Source organism: Mytilus trossulus, chromosome 1, assembly GCF_036588685.1.
Source record: "Mytilus trossulus isolate FHL-02 chromosome 1, PNRI_Mtr1.1.1.hap1, whole genome shotgun sequence".
In the NCBI taxonomy this organism is placed as follows: Eukaryota; Metazoa; Mollusca; class Bivalvia; order Mytilida; family Mytilidae; genus Mytilus; species Mytilus trossulus.
Window position 1 is genome coordinate 108309871 of NC_086373.1, and position 16904 is coordinate 108326774.

At 32.0% G+C, this 16904-nt stretch overlaps 1 protein-coding gene across 1 annotated transcript; it reads right to left on the reverse strand.

The window, feature by feature from the left end:
* Positions 1–3934: 3934 nt before the first annotated feature.
* On the reverse strand, positions 3935–16215 carry LOC134696757 (N-glycosidase YbiA-like). The gene is made up of 4 exons (XM_063558696.1): positions 16107–16215; positions 12371–12716; positions 11994–12145; positions 3935–4513 (listed from the first exon to the last, which is right to left on the reverse strand). The coding sequence occupies exons 2-4, from the start codon at positions 12714–12716 to the stop codon at positions 4289–4291; spliced, it is 723 nt and encodes a 240-aa protein (XP_063414766.1). The 5' UTR covers positions 16107–16215; the 3' UTR covers positions 3935–4288.
* Between the last annotated feature and the right edge of the window lie 689 nt (positions 16216–16904).

Genomic DNA, 16904 nt, shown 5'->3' on the forward strand with positions numbered 1-16904 from the left:
CTCTCTATTCTAAATATATATACCAGATTTGATATGTGTTTGACTATATAGAAGCAAGGGAATTAAGCGCCATAATCGGTCCCAATTTTCACGAAAAAATAAAGTTCATTCGAAGTCAGATGTTACCAACTAAAATAACCATTGTAAAGTGTGACATGTTTTCCTGACATCCCAATAGGACCTCGAAAACGTGATGATGTTGTAAGTATTGATAAGAAATCAAAGATTTTCAAGTATATTTTTGAAAATTCGTACCTTCCGCAGGCATGTGCCAAAATTTCCTTTTAACAGTAAACAGAAATATAAACCAACAAAATTATGGAATGAAATATTCACCATAATTATACAATTCTTAATTTGTGAAATGCAATGTCTTAATAAGAAACATCTAGACTTGTCAAACTTCATGATTTGTAACATGGTGATTTGTAATTTTTTCTTTAGAAACGAAACTTCTCATTGGCTGGCTGCGGGTAACAGTTACACAGACACATCTATGGCACGCCGTTTTCATATTTATTCAAATTTGAAGATATCCTATTTATTTAACAAGATATCTTATTAAGTATTAAGATATCTTTAATTTTTATAAGATATCTTATTCAATTTGAAAGTAAATCAGATATCTCTATTAGTTTTTAAGACATCTCTATAAGTTTATAAGATATCTCTATTACTTAATAAGATATTTTATAAAGTATATAAGATATCTTACTTCTTTATAAAGATATCTTTTAAATACATACTTTATCAGATATCTTATTAATTAATAGAGATATCTTATAAACTAATAGAGATATCTTATTAACTTATGGATATATCTTATATATTAAATAAGATATCTTTATAACCAATTAAATAAGATATCTCTATAAGTTAATAAGATATCTCTAAAAGTTTATAAGATATCTCTATTAGTTTATAAGATATCTCTATAAGTTTATAAGATATCTCTATAAGTTAATAAGATATCTCTATTAATTAACAAGATATCTTATAAAGTATTAAGATATCTTTAATTTTTATAAGATATCTTATTTAATTTGAAAGTAAATAAGATATCTCTATTAGTTGATAAGATATCTCTATTATTTTTTAAGATATCTTATTAAGTAAATAAGATATCTCTATTAGTTTATAAGATATCTCGATAATTTTTTAAGATATCTTATTAAGTAAATAAGATATCTCTATTATTAACTATATAAAAGATATCTTATATAGTTAATAAGATATCTTATAAATTAATAGAAATATCTTATATTTTAAATAAGATATCTTATATATTTTATAAGATATCTTTATAAACATTTCAATAAGATATCTTATTTAATATATAAGATATATTATTTAATAAATCAGATATCTCAATTAATATATAAGATATCTCATTTTGTTATTAAGATATCTCAATTAGTTTTTAAGATATCTTATTTAACTAAATAAGATATTTCGAAATTGAATATGTATAATAACGGCGTGCCGTACACATCTCACAAAACGTGACTCAAACAAAGTAACTACATTTCACACATTAAGAAATGTAGAAATTCATGTACCGAATGAATAAAATTCATGTAACGAATGAATAAAATACCTTAACAAATTAAGAAATTGTGTTTTCACATTAAAAAATTACATTTTACAAATTACGAAATTGCATGATACGATGATACGAATTAAGAATTTCATTTCCCAAATTAAAAATTGTATTAGTTTGGCGGATATTCTCTTCCATACAAAATAGCCTGGGAAAGATGGGATTTTTTTTGTCAAAATCGATATCGTTTTCTTCTGGGGGTGGGAGGGGTCTTGGAAATATATACCCCTTTAAGACAAACAATCTACTTGCAAATACATTAACTTCTATGAGATGCAAATATTATGCAACTCGATGTGGATTATTCCTAAACCTTTTTTAGTCTTGTTAGTCTTTCTCATGGTTTATATTTGATATGGATAGAAAAGAAAGAAGAACTCGAACACAGTTCCTCGGACGTTAGGCGTTAAAAACTAGAGGCTCTAAAGAGCCTGTGTCGCTCACCTTGGTCTAGGTGAATATTAAACAAAGGAAGCAGATGGATTCATGACAAAATTGTGTTTTGGTGATGGTGATGTGTTTGTACATCTTACTTTACTAAACAGTATTGCTGCTTACAATTATCTCTATCTATAATGAACTTGTCCGTGTAGTTTCAGTGGAAAATGTTAATAAAAATTTACAAATTTTATGAAATATGTTTGAAATTGACTATTAAGGACAATAACTCATAAAGGGGGTCAATTGACCATTTCGGTCATTTTGACTTATTTGTAAATCTTACTTTGCTGAACATTATTGCTGTTTACAGTTTATCTCTATCTATAATAATATTCAAGATAATAACCAAAAACAGTAAAATTTCCTTAAAATTACCGATTCAGGGACAGCAACCCAACAACAGGTTGTGTGATTCATCTGAAAATTTCAGGGCAGATAGATGTTGACGTAATTAATATTTTTACCACATGTCAGATTTGCTCTAAATGCTTTGGTTTTTGAGTTATAAGCCAAAAACTGCATTTTACGCCTAGGTTCTATCTTTAGCTGTGGCGGCCATCTTGATTTGATGGCCGGGTCAACAGACACATTTTTTAAACTAGGTACCCCAAAGATGGCCAAGTTTGGATTAATTTGGCCCAGTAGTTTCAGAGGAGAAGATTTTTGTAAATGATAACTAAGATTTACGAAAAATGGTTAAAAATTGACAGTAAAGGGCAATAACTCCTAAAAGGGTCAACTGACCATTTTGGTCACGTTGACTTATTTGTAAATCTTACTTTGCTGAACATTATTGCTGTTTACAGTTTATCTCTATCTATAATAATATTCAAGATAATAACCAAAAACAGCAAAATTTCCTTAAAATTACCAATTCAGGGGCAGCAACCCAACAACGGATTGTCCGATTCATCTGAAAATTTCAGGGCAGATAGATCTTTGACTGATAAACAGTTTTACCACGTGTCAGAGTGATGGGAAAAGCTCACTTGGCCCATTGGGCCAGCTGAGCTAAAAACTAGAAAATGAAACTATGAAGTAGATAGTTTTATAGGCATATTTTATCAGAAAAAGCAATTTGTTCTAAGCTGGGCCGATTTTGGCCCTTATTGACCCTACTCCATTTCACTTCTGTTCTCATACTATGAGCAACAAAATCATGTATTGCGTAAAAAAAATCTGTATACCTGACAAAATAATCGTTTTCATTTACCCGTGTTCATGATTTTATTTGGCTGCATGTTGTGATTGTCCTTCTGAAATCGTTTAATATCTCACCCTTTATTTTATTGATTTTGCATTTACATTGTGTCAATCATAGGTCAAAATTGTAGGTCAGGTGTATGTTCGCTTGTTTGTGTTATCAAGTCTTTTGATTGAGTTGAGACATTTCAATTGATATTTTATAGGGTGTCTTTCTATGTTGTTATGTTACATTTTTGTTTCAGGTAAGGGTGAAGGTTGGTACCTATTAGAAAGTTTTTTGCACCTGTTGTGTAATGGTTGTCGTTTGTTGATGTGGTTCATAAGTTTTTTGGGTTTTTTTATTATATAGATTAAACCGTTGGTTTTCCAGTTTGAATCGTCTAACACTGGTCATTTTTTAAGTTTTGCCCTTTATAGCTTGATGTTCAAGGTGAGCCAAGGCTCCGTGTTGAAGAGCCTACTTTGATAATCATCTATAATGGTTTACCGTTAGACAGTGTTACTTGCATGGAGATTTGTCTCGTTGGCACTTGTACCACATCTTCTTATATCTATATGATGTTTTATTTTCGTCTTAACTGTATTATTTCTGCTGCTAAAAGTTGACATAACTAATTTCCATTTTCGTTGAATGGAAAAAAATATATTGCGCTAAAATGTCCAATATTATTCATTAAAATGTAGCAATAAAGGAGCATGTGTAGACGTTTATTGCTTATCTAAACACCTTAACACAGCAATATATGTCAAACTTTCAGTACTAACATTTTTAAATTTCAAATACAAAATAAAAAGATTAAATTCAAATATAAAAAAGAAGATGTGGTATGACTATTTCAAAATGTGTCCAAGTTTATTATCTCATAAACTATGAATGTTACAAAATAAGTTTGCTAAAAAAATAATGAAAAAGATGTTCATGAAGATGACTTAATCTATTCTTTCTCAAAACGTTCAAAAAGATGAGTAAGTCTATTCTTTCTAAGAACGTTCATGAAGGCGACTTAATCTATTCTTTCTCAAAATGTTCATAGCGATGAGTTAATCTATTCTTTCTAAGAATCCTGCTTCCTTTAACAACTCGTCTCTCACTTCTGTCAGTATTTTCCCCAGTAGATTTTTTCCTTTCCATGTTTCCTGGTTTAGAGCCTCTGGGTCATCTGATCGAAGTCCTATTCCCCAAATCTTATCATTTCTACTGGCCAATACCAAAGTCTTTGGGTATGTCTTAATCAGGTGTTCTTTTAACTCCTTATTCTGAGAATACTGTAAAAATAATTAAGTACAATTCATATTTATGAAACTATTACAAATTGGTATGCTAGTACTACAGTATTCAATTTTGTTTTTGTTGCTTCCTTGAAATATTCTAAAGTCATCTAAAACATAACTACGGCAATGGTCCCATGTAAGTGTGCTTTAGTAGTGATGTTCGTTGGTTCGACCCCAGTCAGGTCTAAACAAAGACTTAACAGATCTTAAAAAGACGTGGCCAGGTGAGCTAAACGTCTACATGCTAGCAAGTTGTTTTGAATGATTCTAATTAGGAAATTAACCCTTTTGCAGTTTGTTTGCCTATATACTGTTTATATGACATCGAGTTTACTTTTAGGTCATTGAGTTCAGTTTAATATTTTTCGTCATGAGAAGGAAGTTTTCCGTGCATTTTTTAACTTAAAAAGCTTCCTCAATCAAAACTTCCTTACAAGTTAAATGATATAAAAGTCATACATAATGTACAAGCACTTGGGCCATCCAAAAGCTAAGAATATTCTTTTCGGAATCATGTGGTGTATCTTACCATGTATATTACACACCTTTGAACAGTTAACAAGCTAAGTATTTAGACAATATTTTTAGAAAGCTTAAACAGATTGAAGACATACAGGTGGTAGATACCAAATAAAACCAGATGCTCCACAGGGCGCAGCTTTATACGACCGCAGAGGTTGAACCCTGAACGGTTGGGGCAAGTATGGACACAACATTCAAGCTGGATTCAGCTCTTAATTTGGATTTGGATTAAATAGTTGACACAGCATAGGTTTCTGACACAGAATGAATGTGGTCTAATGAACTTAAAAAGTTTGTTTTGCCTTTGAGTAATTCACTATGGTGTTGAATATATATCCTCTCAAAAAAATGTTAGAAGAAATTTTCTTTTTATTTATGAAATCTGAAATGAGAAAAATTGACACCCCACCATTTTTTTTTTCCACATGACCCTTTCCCTTATTCCAAAACTGATCTCAATTCAAATTTCTAATGGAGTTTGCAACAATAACTGCTCTTTAAATACATCATAAAATATTAAAATGTAAAAATAAGTACTTGTTATCACTGAATGGTAAAGATTGTTTTAATTTATCAGTTGGTAGTTAAAGTGAAAATACATTGTATATTGTATAAAAAAAAATGATTTAAGTTGATTCAACTACTATTCTGGACAAAGAAAGATAACTCCAATTGAAAATTTCTTGCTATGCACAATATTGTGCAATTAGATATTTCTTGCTATTGCGCAATACTATGCAATTGAAAATACTTGCTATTGCGCAATACTGTGCAATTGAAAATTTCTTGCTATTGCACAATACTGTACAATTGAAGATTTCTTGCTATTGCTGAATACTGTGCAATTGAAAATATCTTGCTATTGCACAATACTAAGTATAATAATTTTGAATCCTAATTTGGACCAACTTAAAAACTGGGCCCATAATCTAAAATATAAGTACATGTTTAGATTCAGCATATCAAAGAAGCCCAAGAATCTATTTTTTGTTAAAATCAAACTTAGTTTAATTTTAGACCTTAATGTAGACCAATTTGAAAAAGGGACCAAAAATTAAGAATCTACATTCACAGTTAGATTTGGCATATTAAAGAACCCAAATTATTCAATTTTTGATGAAATCAAACAAAAAACTTTAATTTTGGACCCCGATTTCTACCAACTTGAAATCTGGGTCCATCATCAAAAATCTAAGTACATATTTAGATCAGCATATCAAAGAACACCAAGGATTCAATTTTTTTTTTAATCAAACAAAGTTTAATTTTGGACCCTTTGGACCTTAATATAGACCAATTTGAAAACGGGACCAAAAATTAAGAATCTATATACACAGTAAGATTCAGCATATCAAAGAACCCCAATTATTAAATTTTTGATGAAATAAAACAAAAAAGTTTAATTTTGGACCCCGATTTGGACCAACTTGAAAACTGGGTCAATAATCAAAAATCTAAGTACATTTTTTTAGATTCATCATATCAAAGAACACCAAGGATTCAATTTTTGTTAAAATCAAACTAAGTTTAATTTTGGACCCTTTGGACCTTAATGTAGACCAATATGAAAACGGGACCAAAAATTAAGAATCAACATACACAGTTAGATTCGGCATATCAAAGAACCCCAATTATTTAATTTTTGAGGAAATCAAACAAAGTTTAGTTTTGGACCCTTTGGGCCCCTTATTCCCAAACTGTTGGGACCAAAACTCCTAAAATCAATCCCAACCTTCCTTTTATGGTCATAAACCTTGTGTTTAAATTTCATAGATTTCTATTTACTTATACTTAAGTTGTAGTGCGAAAACCAAGAAAAATGCTTATTTGGGCCTCTTTTTGGCCCCCAATTCCTAAACCGTTTAGATCTCAAATCCCAAAATGAATCCCAACCTACCTTCTGTGTTCATAAACATTGTGTTTAAACTTCATTGATCTCTATTCACTTATACTAAAGTTATTGTGCAAAAACCAAGAATAATGCTTATTTTGGCCCTTTTTTGGCCCCTAATTCCTAAACAGTTAGAACAAAAACTCCCAAGATCAAACCAAACCTGCCTTTTGTGGTCATAAACCTTGTGTCAAAATTTCATAGATTTCTATTAACTTCAACTAAAGTTATAGTGCGAAAACCAAGAAAATGCTTATTTGGGCCCTTTTTTGGCCCCTAATTCCTAAACTGTTGGGACCAAAACTTACAAATCAATCCCAACCTTCCTTTAATGGTCATAAACCTTGTGTTTAAATTTGATAGATTTCTATTTACTTAAACTAAAGTTATAGTGCGAAAACAAAAAGTATTCGGACGACGACGACGACAACGACGCAGACGACGACGCCAACGTGATACCAATATACGACCAAAAAATTAAAATTTTTGCGGTCGTATAAAAAAGCGGTGCTAACACCGGTGTGATTGACCTTTAAATCAATACGAATGCGTTATACTTACTACATTTTAGAAGAAAACAAGTCTGACTCTGGTGTTGTTTTCGTATTTACACTACAACTAGCGACATAGAAATGCAGAAAAAAAATCTTAAAAGTATTTCTTCCATGGTTACAGTGATATTTTTTTTTATATTCTGGACAATGACAATAAAGACGAACATATGTTGGATGAAAACTTCAGATCAAAGTCATATGTATACAAGACGTGGATTAGCCAGTTTAATCCCCATCTGATTTATTAATTTTGTTGTAGATCTTGAAGATATCTTTTATGTTAGATTTTCATTTATGTTGGATTTTCATTGTCTATAACAGCTTTCAAGATGTTAGACAACACTTGTATTTACTTCTATGATCTATTTCAGCAATGTCGACCAGGTTGGTTAAAAGGAGGGATAAGATGATGTAAACTTTCAATTTGAGACCCCAATTGTGATGGTGGCCAACTTTTATTCCATTTGTCCTAGTAGTTTCAGAGATTTTTTTCAAATCAACGGACGACGATAGAAGACATCACACAGATATTATTTCAGCAGATCGTCAGAAAGCTGACACATCATTCAAAATCAAGAAAACAAGTTGTACAATTGTGTCCAGAGCTATTCGATTAGTACCGCACTCAAGCGTTCAATGTCCAAATGCACTTAACTTCTCAACCACCTGTGTGGTGATAGTGCCACTAGCAACAACTATTTAGAGTCTGAAGATGACTGAATCGAAATGACAAATGTAAAACAATTCAAATGGCCTGATTTATGTACAAAATAATAAAAGAATAAACAGCTGCACCATGAGCCTACGGCACACTCGTCACTATTTCAACGGATAAAGTTCCACAACTTCTATATGTAATCGAAAACTGGAAAATTGCCCCCTTTTTTAAATGAAAATAATCCCATAACTCGGACACGTGAAGTCTAAAAATATGAATTTGTTTAAGGAAGCTTACGTCAATAGATATAATCAATTCACCAGTTTCATGATAATTGATTATTAAAAGGGTTTACTCCTGGTTTGCCCACTTTTAATTCTACTAATTATCTAATAGCAAAGAAAACAAAAAAGACAAAAGGTTTATTAAATGAGCATACAATTGTATAGTCTGTTCCAACTTAGGTATATGGTTTATCAGTGTTTTCTTACTATATTTACTTATTTATTAGTATGATTTTTAAAGAAAAATAATAAATAAATCAAATAGGTTTTCTCTCAATAATTTGATATCAATTCAATATTATCATATAACATACAACTAAAGACATTCAGTAATAAAAGTGTCTTCACATATTTTTAGTTTCTGAATGATTTTCATGATATAAATACTGCAATACAAATATTGCAAACATAATTTATATGATATATGAATCAAAGTTTATAAGTGCATTACATAGGGAATAAATAAAGCACTATCATGGTAAAAGAAGTAATAAGGTGTACCATGGACACTGTATGTGAAATAAAGGGAAATAGTTTATTTATGAATCATGTCAATTTGACAAAAGTGTCAAAACATTATATTTAAAAAGACACTAAAACAATATTTCATTAAGTTGTTTAATTGAAATTGAGATGATAGGATGCTATGTCAGAATAGTCTATCACTCTGACGATTCCTTGTTGGTATCTGGTGTCTTATTACTTTGAATCTTCTTCTTTTTGGTGGGCGGGCTCCTCCTGCTGCACACTGGATAATATTTCTTTCTATTAGTGCCTGGTACTTCTTCATTAACTCATTTATCTCGTAGGATGGGCATGTTGGAGTCTCATCATGATTTTGGTGTTCCATAGAAAGCGATATACTTCAACCCAGAATTCTATCACATAATCAGTCAATAATGTTGTAGCAAGTATTTTGTCAGCTTCACCAATGTCTTCTAAACTTTTTTGCAAAACGTCTTCAACTAGTTGGGGTGGAACAAGAGGTTATACTGCGGCTTGTCTTTTAAATCAAGTGATGTTTCATTTTCTTTATCATACGCTTGTACTCAACATTTCTGTGCCTTTCGACAAATACACTTTTAAATAAAGTTGACCATCTGTGTTGTTGGTTGCTGTTTCCTTTTTTTTCTAAATGAAGCTGTTACTGAATTTCTTCAGCGATGTATCCTTACTTAGCTTATGATTTGTTTTAAAAATAAGAAAATGCTGCCTTTCAATGCTCTTAGAGACAGATTTACTGTTCAAATTGTGCATTTGTTAAGCTGCAGTTGCATTTATATTCTATTTGTTTAGACTAATTGGATATTTGTTATATTAATTTCAGAGCAGTGTATTTATTTGAATAATAAATATATATATATTATTCTTTAATTTATTTTTTTCAGAATGTAACAACAATTAAAACTTTTTGTTAATAAATTATAAAAGTAATACACATTTTTGTCTATTTATATTTGTCAACTTCAATACACTTTCCTTCAAAATTATATCCAATCAAAAATATCTTTGCACATTTTTCAGAATATAGTATCTTTAATTAAAAAAATACAGGTAAAATAAGAGGTATAATGTCAAATTCTGCACATTTTCTTGCTCAAAAATAATAAAATAAAAACATTTTTGCAGATTTTCATTGATTTATTAGCAGAATATTGTATCATTTATATAAAAATTACAGGTAAAATAAAAGGTAAAAATTATGACTTTTATTTAGAAATAAACTATAATTGTTAAAACAACAATTCCCCCTATGTTTACATATGCATGTAATTAAAAGTGGGCAAACCAGGATGACACCATTAAGGTTTAATAAAATAAAAACATTTTTGCAGATTTTCATTGATTTATTAGCAGAATATTGTATCATTTATATAAAAATTACAGGTAAAATAAAAGGTAAAAATTATGACTTTTATTTAGAAATAAACTATAATTGTTAAAACAACAATTCCCCCTATGTTTACATATGCATGTAATTAAAAGTGGGCAAACCAGGATGACACCATTAAAAGCGATTTTGATTTATTGTGCGACATGTTGACGACGGACGAACAAACAGACGGATGGACACAGGTAAACCATAATACATCCTGTAAACGGACGTATATAAACGTAGGGAATCTTATAATGTATGACTACCCTCTTTATACACTTTCACGTACAGTATTCTTAACATTTCGGAAATAAATTGCCTTACAAATAATGACATCCTTTATTTTCTTTCCATGAAGGGAATTCCAATATATCTGGAATACTTTATCTTGGCCATGGTGACCGCTCTTAACTATTTCCTCAAATGTAGAATCCATCAAAATACCTTAGCAAAGGTGGCATTCTTTACTATTTCATCACGTACGAAATCTACAACCTCGAATTAATTTAACTAAAACATGGTAGGGCACTTTACTATAGGTCTGCACGCGTACAATCCCACAACCTCAGGAATAATTTTTCTTCCAATGATGGCGCTCTTTACAATAGGTCTGCAGTACAGAAGCCCATGCCATGTTGGCATTCTTTACCATTTCTTCTCGTACAGAAGCCAACAACTTCTGGAATAACTTACCGTGACTTTGTTGGTGTTCTTTTCAGTTTCCTTTTATGCAGAATGCAACAGGTGTGCAGGTACAGACATCCACAACTTCTTAAATAACTTGAATTGGCCATGCATGATTGTGGCGTTCTTTACTATAGGTCTTCATGTACAGACACCCACAACTCATTAATAAACTTACAATGGCCATGCATGATTATGGCATTCTTTACTATAGGTCTTCATGTACAGACACCAACAACTCCTTAAATAACTTACAATGGCCATGCATGATTGTGGCGTTCTTTACTATAGGTCTTCATGTACAGACACCCACAACTCCTTAAATAACTTACAATGGCCATGCATGATTGTGGCGTTCTTTACTATAGGTCTTCGTGTACAGACACCCACAACTCATTAATAAACTTACAATGGCCATGCATGATTGTGGCATTCTTTACTATAGGTCTTCATGTACAGACACCAACAACTCCTTAAATAACTTACAATGGCCATGCATGATGGTGGCATTCTTTACTTTAGGTTTTCATGTACAGACACCCACAACTCCTTAAACCCACAACTCCTTAAATAACTTACAATGGCCATGCATGATTGTGGCGTTCTTTACTATAGATCTTCGTGTACAGACACCCACAACTCCTTAAATAACTTACAATGGCCATGCATGATGATGGCGTTCTTTACTATAGGTTTTTATGTACAGAGACCCACAACTCCTGGAATAATTCATCGTGGCCATGGGGGCGCTCTTGATTATTTCCTCACGTGCAGAAGCTCACAACTTTTGGAATAAATTACCTTAGAAATAGATGCGCTATTTACTATTTTTTCAATTACAGAATCCAACAACTTGTAGAATTACTCACCTTAGCCATGGTGGCGCTCTTGATTATTTCCTCACGTGCAGAAGCTCACAACTTTTGGAATAACTTACCTTAGAAATAGTGGCGCTCTTTACTATTTTTCGAATTACAGAATCCCACATCTTGTAGAATTACTCACCTTGGCCATGGTGGCGCTCTTCACAATTTCCTCACGTACAGAATCCCATAACTTCTGATCAAACTTTGGAATTAACCTTCCAAGTCTTTTCTGTTCTGCAGGATTCTTTTCTGACATTATTGCTTCAGATATCCAGTCACATTTTAGTATTTCTAAAACAAAAGTTTATATTTTTCATCATTTTTTTTTTTTTCAGAAGCCAATCAATCGATGTTTTTTTCAGAAATGACTTTGTCAAGGAAGCAACCAGAGCAACAGCATAGGTTTAAAAATTCCGAACCATTCACATTCATAAGAATATAAATGGGATAAATGCAGGAAAAATTAATGGAAAACATTCAAATGTTATTAACCAAGGACAAAATTCACATACTTACTGGCTTTTCTAAACATCATGTATTGTTCTGCACAATTAAATTTGCGACCATCAACTGAGAACTCTGATGGATACCATTGACTAAATGGCGAACTTTGTCTAAAGAAAAACACAAAGCTATCTGTTTCTTTGTGCCCAAAGTCCCCACGTGGTTTGTTCATGACTGATTTGAGTCCACTTCCTGTACGTTTACTGTAAGGGGGTGAAGAACTCCATCGGTCCCAATCTCTGTATCCCCAGTTCATGTTAGAGTAACCCCAGTTACCATAACAACCAGGAAACATATACGCGTTATATCCACCAGTCTGGAGTCTGTTATTACGTCGTTTGTCTGTATATGCTGTCATCTGCAAATTGAGCATTTTACACTAATAAATTATATATGATTTTAGATTGAAAGAACGGCTAACCGTTTGGTCTGAGATGAGACATTACGTCTTATGTTCTGTGTAGGGTGATTGACACTATTCACACTTGCAACAATTAGCTGAATAGGCCGTAGCTATCCCTTATTGAAAACAATTTTTCGACATGTAACATACATATATATCCAAGAGGAAGATGAGAGCAACGTATAATCATTTTTTTAAACATAGATAAAGGCCGGGAAATAAGTCGTCAGGTAAAACGGTAGTGTTTTAGACCAGAGGAGATATGTTTTATAGCCATGGTCTTCTGACCGACTCTCAAAAAATTGTTGCAAGGATTTCTTTAAAGACATTAAAAAAGAGGGGGACTCAATTTGCTCCTCTCCGACAGATAACTATTTACAAAATCTGAGACTACTATAACACATGTGTCATAGACAAAATGGAAAGTAAAACATTTATCATGCATCCTATACACCTACTGAAAGGACTTCCACTTCGGCCTTTTATGGAAACGTCCACAAGACCATATTTGTATATCCAAGTCAAAATTCGTGGTCTTCTGCTGGTGTTACAGTGTACATGTTATATTAAATTGTTTGATTGATTGCCATTGAAAAATAGTCCAAATTGATTTGCTCTTTTACCAATCTAATTAAAAACCGATCTGTCATGCTCCCGTTTTCTCATCAGAAAAAGGGAGCATGAGAGATCGGTTTTTAATTAGATTGCTCTTTTACCATCCATATTTTAATTACAAGGCGAATGTCATGTTTTCGTATTCTTGAAATACGTCTTTATAGTAGCTACGATTTTGTCAAAATTTTAAAGCTGTTTAAATAAAAGATATGTACTAAAAATAAGCAATAAGATCGCTAGAATGTTTTCATAACCTACAGAAGTGTTTAAAATTGATAATTCATATCGTGTTGCGCTTCGAGTTTAATACTTCCCGAATTTTGCCGACACAGCGAGTGAGATAACCAAGATATAAATAGATGTATACACGTGTTCGTGTGTTGAATCGGGACCTTCGTGAAGGATACACTTGAAGAATAATATTAAACTATAGGAAGTTGATTTCTAATTTCTTCTAAGGTTGGAGATCACTGACCGTTAATTTATAAACATATTTTGGACAATAATGAACACGTCGCGATTTATTTCAGAAATGTATACATTAGGTAAACCGTCGGCTACTTCTGTTTTACTTTGCCTGTGTGGCAGGGGTTTTAAGTAATTCTAATGACCGATCTCATCGCCGATTTTTTTTTATTTTCAATTTACAATAACTTGTCTGAACCTCATTTTTGTTTCTTTTCTCGCAAAAACTGTAAATCCACATTCCATTTCCGCGATAAAATTCCACCGTTCGACAGTTTTAGCTATTAACTGGAAAGTGGAATGCTTCTGCTACATAAATATGGGCTGTTTTTGACAATACAATGCACATATATCGGGTACTAGCATCAGTAAGTCATGCTAAATTACTGAAATCTTCACAATTTAGGCATTTTAGTTAAACTTTAGACGGTTTCCGTCTTAAATGAAAGTGGCCGCATTCGTGTTCTTTCATAATATTGGAATGCAAATTGTATTCGACATGTATAAATGTTGAGGATGAACTCGGATGCGGTCACTTTCATTTTTGGCAAAAAACACCTGAAAAGTGACATTATTTGGCATATTTGATAGATTTTTCATATTTAAGCTTGAATCGGAGCGTTTTTAATAACTAAATAAATTAAAATCTTTCACATAAACTAAATGAATAAATCATGAAATTGACACTTAAAAAGTGTCCAAAATCTTTCGTCAGACGAACCTGAAATTGGAAGCCAAAATCGGTCCTTACCGGACCTACTCCTTTAGAAAGATCATATATTTGTATTAACTTTCAAGTAGATTGGACTTCAACATCATCAAAAACTAACTTGACCAAAAATTTTAACCTGAAGTGGGACGAAAGAACGGACGGACGAACGAACGAACGGACGGACGAACGAACGAACGAACGAACAGTACCACGGTCGGACGGTGGAACGGACGCACAGACTAAAAAACATAATGCCCCTCTACTATCATAGGTGGGTATAAAAAAATCTAACATAACATATATCATAAACAAGCAATTAAGTGCTTCCATTATTGTAATGAAAATGCTGAAGTGTATGATCGTATTATATATATATATATATCCTGGTTCATAAGCGTCATTATTTGGACATTACCAACAACCGTTAATTTTGATCTTGTCCACGATATAATGGTCTTCTTCAGGACGAACGTCAAACAAAACAAAGAAGGTAGACATTTGCATTTTTCTTTATAACAAGGGACCCCACTGTAAATAACTTTCGTGGGTCATGCTAATTGAGGTATTGGGCTACAGTGATAATCCAGTATATATGAGTTTAATATTACCATCTAGTCTATTTGTATAGTCAAAATATCATGACAATTTTCATAATCTTATTTTTCAAATAAAATAAAACCTAAAAATTTCAATATACAGCAATAAAACAAGCGTGGTTGCAAAGCTTTTTTATACACTACTGACTGCATAAATTAATATATGTTAACAGTCTTTAAATCATGATGAAATGAAGCATGAAATTCAGAATGACATAAATTCTTATGGTCTCTAATGGTTCTTCTGAAATACTCTGAAAAAAATTAAAGTGCCAAGAAATATTCTTCTTCTTTTCATCGTTTTTCTCTCTCTAAATGTAGAGGTTTTAAACGTGCATATAGTCTTAAAGTAGTAGTACCAACAATGATCAACAATCTCCGACCACAACGAATCTTGTCTGCTGTCGTTTTTCCCGTGTCATAATAACTAATGTCATGGTTCAAATAAATGAAACTGAAGACCTGGTACAAGATACATCTCCCAGGGGGAGAGCACTTCCTACATACAAGGTGACAGGACGTGTCGCTGGAAAATTTTAATTTTACTTACGCATTACATAAAAAGGTACTTAGTATTCATTTTTAAAATCTAAATTATATGAAAACTACAGGCTGGTGTAACATAACCCCAGCGGCAACCCGTATCAATTAAGTATTGAGGTAGCTAGCACCCGCCCCCACCCCCCCCCCACCCCCAAAAAAAAGCACTTGAAATGTTGAAATGTATGTGCTTCCCCTTTCCCTGGAGAGATTAGTTTTGAACATGCAAAATAACACGTGGTCAATATACACATGTCAGTTATGATGAAAGTCATTTTTGGGATTCGTAATAGGTGCTTTCAAAACTGGTGTTTGACCGCTGGAAATAATCTGGAATGATTGTTTTATTTTTTAATCAATCTTTACAATGCCATAATGATGTATAACCTTTCAAATATAAATTAAATTCTGTCTTACCTTTGTAGTAGTTTTGTCCTTTCGTTCTCATGCACGATGATGTGAAGGGGAGTTTAAGAAAGGGGAGTGGAACGGATTTTGTGACTTCAAAACGTCTCATGATGGAAGCTGAAAACAACACGTGTGAAACTATCAGGTCCTCGATAATCAGATATGAGTAAATGTATGATGTTTTGCTGTCGATTACAGGTCATTACAAGTATTTGTAACATCAAAAGTGAATTAAAAAGAAGGATGACCGTTGACATTAAGAATTATGCGAAATATCTTTTATAGTCCAAGATATGAACGGCTTTGCTTTTTTGTTTTTTGTCTATCTGTTTGTTTTTATTTTGGGGTTGGGTGGTATTTTTTTTTATTATTTTTTTTTTAGATTTTTAGGAGATGTATTTGAAATGGTAGAAAGTGTAGCTGATTTTTTTTTAATAATGAATTAGATCACATGTCATCATTTGATAAATATTATGTGGAATTGTGTTAGTATCCAATTTTGGACAAACGATAATATAGTTCATTTATAGATTTTTTAAAGTAACATTTCCCCCCAAAAAAAGCGAAGAAAGGAGCTTGTCATCGTTTCCCAAACACGAAATGCATTCTTCGATGAATAATTGAAACATTTATTGCATGCATTATTTTCCTTCAACAGATTTTGTCGAAAAGTCAACCAGATTTAATTCAAATCAAACGTAAATTGTTTATACAGGAGGTACTATTTTCTTTTACATAACCTCACAAGTTATACAATAGCAATCTAATGTTTTGAATTTATTTGTATATAATTATCACAGGGATATT

What these genes read in the sequence shown, in the direction of transcription:
- LOC134696757 (XM_063558696.1), bottom strand. Translation starts at nt 12,716, where the DNA reads ATGACAGCATATACAGACAAACGACGTAATAACAGACTCCAGACTGGT. An exon ending in CATGATGTTTAGAAAAGCCA is followed by an intron (nt 12,146 to 12,370) that starts GTAAGTATGTGA and finishes CTTTTGTTTTAG; the next exon opens with AAATACTAAAATGTGACTGG. An exon ending in AGAGCGCCACCATGGCCAAG is followed by an intron (nt 4,514 to 11,993) that starts GTGAGTAATTCT and finishes TTATTTTTACAG; the next exon opens with TATTCTCAGAATAAGGAGTT.